At 39.8% G+C, this 14,269-nt stretch overlaps 1 protein-coding gene across 1 annotated transcript in view; it reads left to right on the top strand.

Moving 5' to 3' along the window:
* Positions 1 to 14,269, top strand: part of ush2a (Usher syndrome 2A (autosomal recessive, mild)) — a 1,196,697-nt gene that overhangs the window by 778,026 nt on the left and 404,402 nt on the right. Inside the window, exon 39 of the mRNA XM_041207243.1 lies at positions 4,983 to 5,125. Within this exon, the coding sequence (XP_041063177.1) occupies positions 4,983 to 5,125 (143 nt within the window). The remainder of the gene's footprint in view (positions 1 to 4,982; positions 5,126 to 14,269) is intronic.

Below are 14,269 nucleotides of genomic sequence, written 5' to 3'. Positions count from 1 at the left end.
TAATGAACAGTTATTGTTTAATCATATAAGCCTCTAGACCTCTGCATGAGACAACATTCAACCTTAAAACATGGTGGAAGCAGGTGAATGACCCTTAAATTCCTAAGAATGAAGAAGTAAAGAAACTGCGGTCTGACCTGAAAGAAACACATCTAACTTGAAGACCTCAAATACACAGCTGGAGATTGCTTATGCAGCTCCATTACAGGCACGGAGGCTGAAGGGCAGAGGGAAGATCAACTGTGCAGTGTAATAGGACTCCACCAGAGCTCGTGGAGGTCTGTTGTGAGACCCAATCAAAAGCATAATCAAAGGACTAGCCTGATTGCAAAGGGGTGAGAAGATTCTAAAAAAAGTCAGCCTCAACTCGATTCTCCAAGCTCAGGAAAGCAACTAGCTGGCCAAAACAATTCATTCAAAATATTTTCTGCAGGATCACTGAAGTTTAAAATGGCTCCTTAACAGCGTCGGGAGTAAGGCAAATTGTCATAAACGCAGGAAGAAGAAAAAACGATTATAGCAGTGCCATTTAAAAAAAATTAAAGCTGCACTCCCCTGTGCTGAAAACAGCCATGTAAATCAACACTCCCAGGCCAATTAAGGCAGATGGAAGGGCCTGACCAGGTGCAAAATCGGGTGTTATGGAGAAGATAGTTATGGTATATGATTGCATCAGGCTTGAATAAGAAAACAGAGGCTAAACAAATGTATACACTATTATATTCAGTGGGTCTAATTGCCAATGATATTACTGCCAGACAAGAAATAAATGAATCTCCCAATAACTTTGCAGAAGTCATGAAGTCCTTTGAAACCCACTTTAACCCAAGAAGCAAAGTTCTGGAGTGAGCAATATTTAGCAAGAGAGTCCAAAAGCCCGGGGAACCTGTAGACTCTTTCATAAGTGACTTATCCAGATTGGCTGAAGGCTGTGGTGACCTTAAGTTGGACCCCATAAGAGGCTGAATGGTAGCGGGTGTGGCTGATAGTACTCTTTTGGGTGTATTCCAATCTAAAGAAGATATGGCTCTGGAAAAGGCCACCCAAATTGTCAGACATTTGGAAATCATCAGAAAAACTGATCCATTTTGTGTGGTGAAGTTAAACCATGGTACAGCATAACCCCAACAGTCTAGCTCATAAAGCAGCAAAAGGGCAAAGATATTCCAGGGCATGGAAAGCAATACCCAAGAAAAATACAAGATTGTAGCAGACCATGTCAGTGCTGTGGCACCAAAAGACCTCACAGGCATGAGCAGTGTCCAGCAATCACTGTGCAGTGCTTTCACTGCAACCACTTGGGACACTTTAGAAAGATGTATAATCCCAAAGCACAAGATGTGTGGAGGATCCCAAACGAGTTCTTGAGATAGATGAGCCACATCAAAAAGAAACATCAACAATGTTTCTTGGGAGAAATAAGGATCCCAGTACACATGCTGGAATAATGTCATATCTGTAAATGGTCACCTCATGAATTTTAAGTTAGACATAGGAGCCTGTGTGACAGTCCTGTCAGATCAGGCACTGTGGCTAAAAGACCTCTGCCTACGGACGACAGGCACACGACTGTATGGTCCAGGAGGAATAAACTACCAGTCATAGGCATGATCCAAAAGCTGTTCCAGTATGGCAACAAGCAAATAATCAAAATTCTGCATGTCATCCGTAATCAACCCTTTTCTGTCCTCAGCAGAGATGACTATGTTGCCCTCAACCTCTTCAAAATGGCAGAAGACGTCAAAACAACCAGGGTAGCCAATTACACTGAATTAGAGACTCCTGAGAGGTCCTAATGATGATCTTGATTAGGCCTTCAGTTTAGAATTGTCCTCACTCTTTGTAGAGGCAGTTATTCCAGCTCCTTTACAGACGGCAAAAAATACTCTTCTTTGTTCAGACCAGCCAAGCCTACAGCTGAGCACCAACATACTTAAAACAGGGGATACAGAGGAGAAGGAGCAGCAGCAGAAGGTTGAACCCGAACTTCAGAGCTGCAGTTACAGGACCAGGAAAACTACAGCAATGAGGCTGGACCTTCAAGCTCACTTGCATAACACAAAGTTAATCCTGAGCAGGAGAGAAATGACCACCAACTCACCAAGACAAGACTCACGAAGGCACAAGTGCACTTGAAGAAAGAGAGCAAAGCATTAGGAGCTGAACTGCAGATTGAGTTCAAGGTTGAGGAACATACAAACATAAAGGAGGTAAATCTTCAACGCCCAGGAAGAACATGGCAGACCTCACTGAAAAAAAAACATGAGTCCTCTCTATGGAAGAACAGAGCGAGCATTCCCTTAAGAAGGAGAGGGATAAGCTCATGCTTTCTGACCAAGGAAGACAGACTATTAACAAAGGCAAATACAACACTAAGGAGCACAAGAAGCAAACTAGATGTTGACACCGAAGTATTCAAACACCAAGTACTACAACTTCAACTCCAGACCAACAAAGTCAAGGATTAATGTGGAACTGGGGAAACTTAGTGGAATGCTATAAAGATCAGTGCTGGGGCGCAGCTATTTACAATCTATATTATTGGCTTGGATGAAGCGACTGAGAGTAATGTATCAAAGTTTGCTGATAACAAAGCTAACTGGGAATATAAGCTGTGAGGAGGACACAAAGAGGCTGCAAATAGATATAGACAGGTCACATGAGTGGACAACAAGGCAGCAGATGGAGTAAAATGTGGGGAAGTGTGAGGTTATTTATCTTGGTAGTAAGAATAGAAAAACAGAATATTTTTAAAAGGCATGAAACTTTTAAATGTAGTTTTGAGAAACTTGGGTGCACTTGTATAAGGAACTCAGAAAGCTAGTTTGCAGATATAACAAGCAAGGCAAGTAGCATGTTGGCCGTTATTGCAAGGGGATTGGAGTACAAGAATAAAGAAGTCTTGCTACAATTGCACAAGGCTTTGGGGAGACCATATCTGTGTGCATTATTGATCTGCATATTTAAGGAAGGATATCCTTACATTAGAAGTGGTACGGTGAAGGTTCAAAAGATTGTTACCTAGCATGAGAGGGTTTTGGTATAATGAGAGACTAAGTAAATTGGGCATATGCAGTCTAGTTCAGAAGAAGGAGAGGTGACCTCACTAAAACATACAAGATTCAGAAGGGACTTGACAGTGTAGCCACCAAGAGGTTATTTCTCCTGGCTGTGGAATCCAGATGACATGGGCATGGTGTCAGGAAAGGGGGTTTTGGGACTGAGATGAGGAGAAATTACTTAACTCAAGGTTTATGAATCTTTTGAAAGAGTGTGTGGATGTTCCATCGTTTAGTATATTTAAGGCTGAGATAGATAGATCTTTGGTCTCTCAGGGAACCTAGGGATATGGGAAGCATTTGGGTAAGTGGAGCTGAGGCAGATTAACTATGAATGGCAGAGCAGGCTCAAGGGACCATATGGTCTACTGTCTGCCTTAACAAATGCTATCCCGGCCTTTGTGTTCTGTAAATGAGAATTCATGTGAGGACAGGAGTTTACCTTACAGTATAAAGAGGTTACACTCTCTGCCTATTATATTAACAGTGGCACTGAGAGGAGAGAAACTTAGTCTAATGGATTATGAGCAGTACTTAGCAGAACTGACTGACTGACCAGCTGGTAATTGCCATCACTGAAGGTAAAACTGGATGACAGTCAACATGAGAATAGTTGACAACAAAAGGGGAAAGTGGAGAAACTGAGAGCAATGAAAATAGGAAATGAATGTCACTGAAAGCAGGGAATGAATGGTGATGAAATGGGGCAAACAGAGAAATGGGTAGCAATGAAATAGCAAATGCATGGCACTTAAAGATGAAATATTTTCCACATGCCTGGATTGGTGTAGCTTCAACAACACTTAAGAAACTTGGCACCATCCAGGACAGATCAGTCCACTTGATCAACACTATATTCACTAGCTTAAACATCCACTCCTTCCATCACTGGTGGCTGCAGTGGCCACTACCGACAATTCGCACTGCAGAAAACCATCAAGGCTTCCTCAGATGCTGTTCCAAATCTGTGGCTTCTGCTATCTAAAAGGTCAAAGTTACAAGGCAACTCTAAAACATTCAAGATCCCCTCCAATCACACACCATTCTGACTTAAATGTATATGGCCATTCCTTCATTGTCATGGGATCAAAATCATGGAACTGCCTACCTAACCGCCTATTGAGGGTAACTTCACCATATCGAATGCAGCAGTTCAAAAAGAAGGTTCACCCCTATCTTCTCAAAGGAAATTAAAGTTGTGCAGAACGTTCAGTGACACCCAAATCCTAAAGAATGATTTTTAACAATGAAAGGAGGAAAAGGATGGCAATGAAAGGAGGAGTATCAACATGTACTGGGAGTGTTGGAGGAGGAAGCGTGTCTCTATGAAATTGTACAGGGTAGTGTCTCAATGAACTGCATCAGGGGCAAGCACAATTTCTTTGTGAACTGAGATGGAGGGATTAACAGTCATGCTAATTTATGGTTAATGATGGTCTAATATCACTGTCATATTAAGATTAAAATCATGCAAATGGGAAATATAAAAGCACTTAAATTAAACAACATGTATCATTTTTAATTTAGCGATTGAAAATTTGATAATATAGTGACCTGGTTTTGATGGACCTGTTATGACTTTTTAATTTAAAATTATGTGTATTATATCTGCTTAGGTATATCAGTAACAAGCCAATTATACAGGTTACATCGTATTGTACTGCTTTCTGTTCTTCCTTGATACACATTAAATAATATAATTTAAGTACAAAGTTGCTCAACCAAATTTAAACAGATGGTGTGAGATCAATTTTAGAAGGTGTTACATTATCTAGTTTCATTATTATTGCAAATAAATACCAGATAGAAAATACTTATTTTATAGCCACTTTGAAAAAAGCAGTTCATTGTTGCAAGTATATGCATGTTTTCTGGTGTGTATGGAATAGATAAGTGATTTATTAACATGTCTATTCATTACAGCTTGTTGCCCAATCCGACAACAGCCATTAGCTATTTAGCAACAGGTCTTCATCCATATACAGCCTATGACTTCAGACTGGTTACTTCCAATGGACATGGTAGTACCATTAGTGACTGGACACGGATAGTTACCTCAGAAGATAGTAAGTATGCTGTATACTGTAGGGATATAGCCAAAACATTGACTAACTTAATTCCTAAAGATTATAACATATCAATAATAGTGGGGTAGATATTCTTATGAAATATCTGGAAATTATATCAATATTTTAAAATGTAAGAATTTTTTAAAGTAATCATTTAAGGTACTTTTTAGATCCTATTTTTAAGATCAAATTGTATGTATAAATGATTATTATTCTGGATACCAGCTGCAACCATGAGTAACCATTGAACTGATCCATGAAATGTTTAAACTTTTCACCCCATTTTTAAAGACAATTGCTTTTATTTTCTGACCTAATTCCAACAACAACTTACTTAAGATAATATAGTGTAATTTCTCTTTTTCTCTTTCCACACTATAAGCTTAAACCACACCTGCACATGTTCTGTGATATTTTTTACAGAGAGCAGAAAACAAAATTCTAAATCATTGGCAACTACCTATATATTAGGATTATTCTTTTAGTTTGTGCGCTTAGGTCATCCAAGAAGGGATTTGCTGCCCGCATCCTGCGTCTCACCACTTCTCACTCCCCCTCCCACCCCAGACCCCACCACTGCAGTAATTTTCTCCTGCCTTCCACAGAAGCCTTGTGAGGATGCAAACCTGTTCAGCGAGAATAGGATTTGAACTTGAGTTTCCTATAGACTAATTAATCACTTTTAGTGTGGTCCCTGCAGGTCTGCCCAATATCACAGCATGTCTTAAAAAACATATTAAAATAACAACATGTCTTTCAGAGCTTCACTGTTATTAATTTTTAAGAGCAGAGTTGAAACACAATAATAAAAAGTGTAGCTCATATTAACTGCTGTTGCCCCTGATTGATTTGTCATTAAATAATACTTCTGCACTAAAAATCAATTATATCTTTCACATATTTATTCTTCAGAGAATTTTAAAAGCAGCATCTATACTGTGCACAGAGTATTGCAAATGTCTGTATTTAGGGAAGAACATGTGTAGAAGTTTGCATGATGCCTGTTACCTGGATGTGGACAAGGGTGGTTGCATTTCTTATTGAGAGAAACAAGCTTAATAGGACCAGAGTTCAACAACTTTATTCAATAAATCACTGAATTTTTGAGACCAGGAACTTTTCAGTTTTGATTTTTGGTCTTGGCTAATTTATCTAATCTCAACTGGGTCAGTTGTAAGGAATTGGGCTTAATGCATTTGGGTTGTAGAAAATCAACTAAAGCTACTGCTCCTGAAAACTATCAAGCTAACTTCACTTTGGCAGGAAAAATAAAAAAGCAGAGTATTACTTAAACAGAGAACAGGTGCAGAAATCCATGATGCAGAGGGAGCTAGGTGTTCTAGTGCACGAGTCACACAAAGTTAGTATGGAAGTGCAGCAAGTAATTAAGAAGGCTAATGGGATGCTCTTTTTTATTACAAGAGGAATTGAACATAAAAGTAAGGATGTTATGCTTCAGTTATACATGGGCATTGGTAAGACCACATCTCAAATATTGCGAGCAGTTTTGGTCTCCTTATTTAAGGAAGGATGTAAATGTGTTGAAGGCGGTTCAGAGGAAGTTTACTAGAATAACATTTGGAATGAGTGGGTTGTCGTATGAGGAAAGATTAGACAGATTGGGCTTGTTTCCACTGGAGTTTAGAAGATTGAGGGGTGACTTGATTGAAGTATACGAGGTCCTGAATGGTATTGACAAGGTGGACATAGTTTCCTCTTGTGGGTCAGTCCAGAACTAGGGGGCACTGTTTTAAAATTAGGGGTTGGCCTTTTAAGACAGAGATGAGGAGAATTTTTTTCTCTGAGGGTTGTGCGACTTCGGAACTCTCTGCCTCCGAAGGTGATGGAGGCTGAGTCATTGAATATATTTAAGGCAGAGGTAGATAGATTCTTGTTAGGCATGGGAATCAAAGGTGGACATGGATGGGAATGTTTAATTCAGAACACAAACAGACCAGCCATCGTCTTATTGAATGGCGGCGTAGGCGCGAGAGGCCGAATGGCCTACTTCTGTTCCTATTTTGTATGTTCATATGACCCCTGCTAGAAGTGCATATGTGTGGATGTGAGGTGAGGACAGGATGAGCTTGGCTTTAGTGCCTCCACATTAGAAGAGCTTACTTGCTATTAAGGTTTGCAGGTGGATGTCGTATCGGAGTGTAATTAGCACTCATGGAATCATATCTAGCAAACAAGCAACAACTTGAGGAAAGAAGAGGAGCGAGAATTGTGGTGAGACAAAAACATGAATGAGATCATGTTACACATTAGGTTTATGATCCTTGTGTATCTCCATCTGTTGCCTCATTTGTTCCCTTCTCCACTGATAGCACTGTCTCATGTTGTGGTACATCGCCAGCTTTCCTGGACTTTACCAAAAGGTTAGGTTTCATATCTGAGCCTATTCAATGCATGTTAGCAAGCTAGTTTACCATAGCAAACATCATAGTTAAACCATGTGTAGCCCTTGGCTGACATCTACACATTAGGTAGCAAACAAGAATGGGAACCCTGATTGATTGTTTTTTTTCCTTGCCCAGGGATATTGAACTCAACTATATTAAGCAGCTGATCACTTTGATCTCCTTATTTTATATGTACAGTTGTGTAATCGTACTGACCATTATTAAATGACATCACATTGGGGATGGATGGGTGAAAAGAACAACATAGGCCAGGATTTTTCAGTCGGCGTATGGGAGTGGGCCCAACATGCCCGCCGATATGTAAACGGCCTATTAAGGCTATTAAGAAAGTAATTGATATAATTGTTAATGCTGCTGTCCAACCTGAAGATTGGTGGGCAGGCAAAAAGGCAAAGCGGCCTTCACATTTTTTAGGAAAAGATTTCCTAAAGCTTTTATGAAATACATACATTGTTTTTCCTAAATATAAAAACATGTCCCATCTCATGTGACATCGACACATGAGGGGACGTGTTTAAATAAATTTTTAAACCTTTAATTTTTTGAACATCGATTCAATCTCCCTGAGGCAGCTCCGTGATATTTGGATTATAATAAACTTTTTAGATCTGTAAATGTATTAATCAAAAGAACAGGTTAACAAAACGTATAATGATTTAGGTTTTTACAAGAACTATATAAGTAAAAGGGACATTGTTACTGGTGCTTTAAGAACATAGGAACGTAAAAAATAAGAGCAGGAGTAGGCCCCTCAAGTTTGCCCCACCATTCAATACAATCATGGCTGATCATCAGCCTTAAATCCACTTTCCCACCATTTCCTACATCCCTTGATCCCCTAAGAGACCAAAAATCTGTCTATTTCAGCCTTCAATATATTCAACAATGGGGGATCCACAACCCAATGGGGTAGAAAATTCCAAAGATTTACAATCCTCCAGGGAAGAAATTTATCATCATCTCAACCCTTAATAATTGCCCTCTGAGATTGTGCCTCCATGTTCTAGATTTCCCAGTGAAAGGAAACAAGCTCTCAGCGTCTACCCCCTTCAGAATCCTAAGATAAAAGCAAAACACTGCAGATGCTGGAAATCTGAAATAATAACATACAATGCTGGAAAAACTCAGCAGGCCTGACAGCATCTGTGGAGAGAAAAACAGAGTTAACATTTCGATTCTGTATGACTTCTTTAGAGCTCTGAGAAAGAGTCATACAGTCTCAAAATGTTAACTCTGTTTCTCTCTCCATTGATGCTGTCAGATCTCCTGAGTTTTCCCTTCAGGATCTTATATGTTTCAATGAGATCACCTCTCATTCTTCTAAACCCAAGAGAGTATAGGCCCAATTTACTCTCATCATGGGACAACTCTCTCATCCCAGGAAACAATCTTGTGAACCTTCATTGTACTACCTCTAATGCAAGGAAATCCTTTCCTAAATATGCAGACCAAACCTGTACACAGAACTCCAGGTGGAATTGTCAAATTTTAGTTCTTTAAGCTACCTTAATATTACATTGTAATTTTAGTATCGCCTTTTAGATTAACTCACTCATAGGGCTGAATTTTCCACCGTCAGCCGGGTTGTGCCGGGGGCAGCGAGGAGCGAGCGGGCAAACCCGATTGGTGACCCCAGATTGGGACCGCACCGTCATTTTATGTAGGCGGGCCAATTAAGGCCCACCCAGCGTGATGCTCGCCCAGAAGTGCTGAGCACTCCCTGTGCGGGCGGGGGCAGGGGGTCGTGGATTCCCTGAGTCAGGGCCTGCGCTCTTTCATGTATGCACACGAAAGAGCACAGATTTCTCCCTGTGACACAGAGGTGCCTCAGGGAGTTTAGTTTAACTTTTAAACATCTGAATAAAGTAATTAAAAACTTTTAAGACATGTCCCTCATATGAGCTGGGACATGTCAATGAATATTTTTAATAATTTTTATTGAATTTTTAAACGCTTCATGAAACCTCATCCCGCCTGTGGATGAGGTTTCATAAAAAATACAAAGGCTTCCTGGGTTCTTCACCTGCCCGCCAACCTTAAGATTGGATGGGCAGCTCATTAACTATTTTAATTAGTTTTTAACAGGCCTTTGACAGTTCGGCGGGTGTGCAGCTGACTCGGCTGCATGCCTGCTGAACTGAAAAACTAAATGACGCACGGTGATGTCAGGACACCCGCCCAGTGTCACCATGTGTCATTTTACGCATCGGCAAGCAGGCCCCACCCCCACTCGCCGACTGAAAAATTCTTCCTATAGTCTATCAATTCCCTTTTAATGAATTTCATCAGCTCAGGCAGGGGAGGGTTAATTGGGAACAGGCTCCTTAAAAAAATCTTGTCACAACCCCCAAATTGACACCAGAAGTTTGTAGAGCAGCAGACAGAGTGCCTGCTGTGGCACAATATGATTTCTACATTATCATACACTTCAACTAATAAATGTAAAACTTCCAGTGGCAGACTCAGTGACCTGTCAATGTAATTACGCCACTCACCTCAACCCTGTGTACATCCACACTTACAAATCTGAGGGGAAGATTTCCATTATTCACTATTTTTCATGATATTGTCATTTGAATATATGTAATGCATTTATCATTTCAATATGCATAATGAACAGAACAAATCTTCCAACTTAGTAAATTGCATAAAGTTCTTTAATAAGAATGCTAAGCCCTGTTAAGCGTACAAAAAGTTAATCAAAATTAATTAATAAGACTGTTCTATCTGAGTTTTTAAAATATCCTCCTTGCTTCCACAATAACTCAGTTCTGGACAAAAATGATAAATATTAATAGTTTACTCACAAGCACAATCTACCTCTGTGAAGAAAGCTAGACAAACTTTTGAAAAAAAATGTATACGTTTGACCCTGGGATTGGATGATTATATTCATGGCATAACTCAGAAGACACACCTAGAAGACACTTTGGAAAGGAGAATGAATGGCATTTCCCCTAGGCAGTTTAGAATTTCTGGCCGGCAAAGTTTACAGATAACTATTTAACACAATCATGTGACATTTCTGTGTAAACTCTTTTTATCAAAGTGCTTACCTTTTCTAATAAATAGCTTTTTACCTTGTTTAGAAGCAACACACACAGAAATGTAGTTTAAGCCCTTTAGCATTTCACCGATCATGAGCTCTATCCTGGAATGCTTATGATATGACATCTTTTCAAAACTCACATTTCCCAATGACAAGCCAACTATCTAAATGCTATGGACTTTATTTCCTTCTTATTTTGAAAAAATGGTTTAAATGTTCCTTTCTCATTTATGTGATGAATCTCTAATAAAAGTAGTGTGTGTACCTGATTTTTAAACAGGCAATTGTCTTGGATTAAAATTCTGATGCATCAATTAGCCGCTACCAGAAATATCAATTGCAAATTTTTGGACCCCAGCCCACTTTGTTCATTTAAGTTAATAGACATAAAATTTCAAGTTGGGAGTTTTTTTTGAAGCTTTAGAATATTTGAAAACCTAGGACACATACGTACAACTATATATTTGCTCATCTGCTTCTCCATTTTTGACTTACCTGTGAAGAATGAGAGTGAACCCAGGGCTACCAGTATCTTGTTTTATTCATTCACTTCTGTTTTCTGCTCCTGTCATCAAGATTAGTGTTACCTGTTTTACTCTGATTTTGCTTTCTGTAACTTAATTGATTTCAGCCACCCCAATTTACCAGTGTTTTGTAAGTGACCTAATCGGCTGGATTTTCAGCCTTGAGGGTAGTGTGGGAGTTGGGAAAATTCATGGCATGGCCCACCCACTTTGGAAGAAAGTACCAAGAAAGATTAGATTTTTATTGTGGGAGGGTGGGTACAGGCTGCATTTGGGCTAACTGACCCTGAAAAGAGTTTGGAGGCAGCCACGGGCTGCTGGGTGCCAAGGTGGACTGTCTAAAAGGTGCACCTCGGTGTTGTGGGTCTTCATCCCAGTTATAATGATAAAAGTAAGGCCCTCTCGTCCTCACTCCTCACATCCCCTCACCCTTCACACACTTACCATGCCCCATCCATGCCACCTCATGGCCCTTCATGCCCCTCATGCCAATGTATGCCCCCAACCATCCCCAAAGGCCCCTTAGGCCCCCCATTCCAATGTATCCCCCCACTCACCCCTATGGCTTCTCATGTCCCCATGCCAAACTATAGCACTTACATGCCCATTCACCATAATACACTGTATAGAACCAATTAACCCTATAGTGACAATAGTATGCGTAAAAAAAATGCTTTAAAAACAGCCATTGGTTGAAAACTTTGCACTTACCAAAAAACCTCCTGTTTACCGCAGGCCAATAAAAGTGTCAATTATCCAGACCCTTTAAAGTGTCAATGGCTGGAACTGCAAGAACTTGAAACCTGAGTACTGTTGAAAAAATACGTTTTGTTGAAGCTTTTCATCTTCCACTCAGGACAATCACAAGAATACCAACTGAAGAAGAATCATATGAACTCGAAATTTCAACTCTGTTTCTCTCTCCACAGATGCTGTTAGACCTGTTGAGCTTTTCTAGCATTTTCTGTTTTTGCACAAGAATATCAATGTCAGGGGAAGCAACAGCTTCATACTGCATGAGAAGAGAGTACTGATTAGTTGGCAAGTGGACACTGGTTGGTGGAGGCGTTGCCGTGAAGAATGCACCAGTTAATGGTGTCTGACAGTTAACTGCAAAGCATTGTTTGAAATTGAAAACCAGGCAGCATGACTCTGATTGGTCAAGGCACTATTAGTCAAGTAATTATTGGCCAATACACCACATGGACTGCAGTGGTTCAAGAAGGCTCACCATCACCTTGTCAAGGACAATTAGGGCTGGGCAATAAATCCAGGCCTAGCCAATAACGTCCACATCCCATGAACACATTTTTAAATATACACCAGGGAGAACTTTTCTGCAAAATAGTTCCATGGAATATTTTATGTCCATCTGAGAGGGCAAGGTGACTTGCTTTAATGTCTTATCAGAAAGGCAGCACATCCAATGGTGCAGCACACCCTCAGTACTACAATGGAATGTGCGGGACATAACCCACAACCTTCTGACTAAGAGGCAAAACTGCTACCACTGAGCCACAACTGACATGTCACCAGGCAGCATTTTTGGTTGGTCCTTTTGGGTTCAGGGGGTAAAGTCACAGACAGGTGCAGCAGGAACTTTGAACTGACAGCTTTGCAAGTGCCAAATAATGTAAGTAGGCCAGGGTGGTTAGATTTTCATTCAACTTGAACATTTTTATATGTTATCCACTATAGTTACTAACAAAATCAAAGGAAACATTTTGGTATTAACATGTGGCTAAAGAAGCTATTTTGTATCCTGTATTAACCACATGTACTAATCAAATTATTGTATAAAGGTAGTAACCAGTCATGAAACAGGTGATTGGATAAATAATGAACTTTGATTGAATTATAATCAATAATAATATTAGAAAGACAGAGGCCTGGATTTTTACTCTTGAGGCTGCAATAGAGCACATCAAAGACATCCTGTGGGATAATGGCTACCGTGCTGCCTGGTTTAAATTTCAAACAATGCTTGGCAGTTAACTGTTGGTCACCTGGTACATTCTCCATGGCAATGCCTCTACCAATCCGAGTCCACTTGCCAACCAATCAGCAATCTCTTTTCAGGAGAAGTTATTGCTTCCCTTGACATTGGTATTCTTGAGATTGTCCTGATGAATGCAAGATGAAAAGCTTTGATAAAATGTCTTTTTTCAGCAACATTCAAGTTCTGAACTACCAAACAACTATTTAGGCACCATATTGATTATAAATTACTTTGGGGTATGTGGAGGTCATGAACAGTGCTACATAAATTCAATTCTCTCTTTCTTTATGTCTTGGCTCATCATTATGTATATAAGTGCTAAATGCACCGTTTACCTACCTCCACAGATCTTGTAGTCTTTGTTGAAATTGGTGCTGTAGAGCAGCTGACTTTAAAATCAATTACAAGTTTTTAATATCTGCTTGTTTTAATGTACTTGCTGAAATTAGAGTCAATGCTTGCTTCATTCACTATTGCATAAATGCATTTCACAAAAATTGCTCTTTAACAGCATAACCCAAGTGATAAGTGTTTTAATAGATCGCTGCAGAAATTGATTTTAAAGGTATAGTTTTGTCACTCACATTTCAGCAGAAGCTGCCAACAAGGATTGCTGGAGATGAGCCCATGGTGTTTTTAGCACTGACCTCTGTAATTTGAGGGCAGTGCCAGCCATCAGGGAACATTTTTGGCTGGTTGTTTCGGGTCTGGCACCTTTAGTCATGGGCAAATATGGCTTTGTGCATTCACATCAACTAATAGATCACCTGATCTTGTGAGCAGGAGCAAGTAAGAGGAATGTTCACCTCCAATATGGCGGTTAATTGGGTTTTCACTGAGAAATCTTCATACTGATTTCCCCTCCCTGCAGAATACAAAATTATTTGCAGTCCTTGGCTTTTCCCAGTTAAATTAATGTGACTTTGCAAAACCTAGAGCCTGCTTGACTTTGACTTTATTTTTTTCAAAAATGCTTCAGTAGCATAATGGAAATGATAAATGATTTAATGTCCAGATCCTGAAAATTAAACCAAATAGAATGTAATGCAATTCCTTAGTATTTTCTGAGGAGATAGTACCTAAACCTTTGCAGCCATCAGCAGATGCTCAAAGGTAATGGTTGGGTTTGCAGAACTGCAATCA

This window comes from Carcharodon carcharias, chromosome 2, assembly GCF_017639515.1.
Source record: "Carcharodon carcharias isolate sCarCar2 chromosome 2, sCarCar2.pri, whole genome shotgun sequence".
Taxonomy (NCBI): Eukaryota; Metazoa; Chordata; class Chondrichthyes; order Lamniformes; family Lamnidae; genus Carcharodon; species Carcharodon carcharias.
Note: the sequence above shows the minus strand (reverse complement) of the source record. Positions and strands in the feature narration are given on the sequence as shown.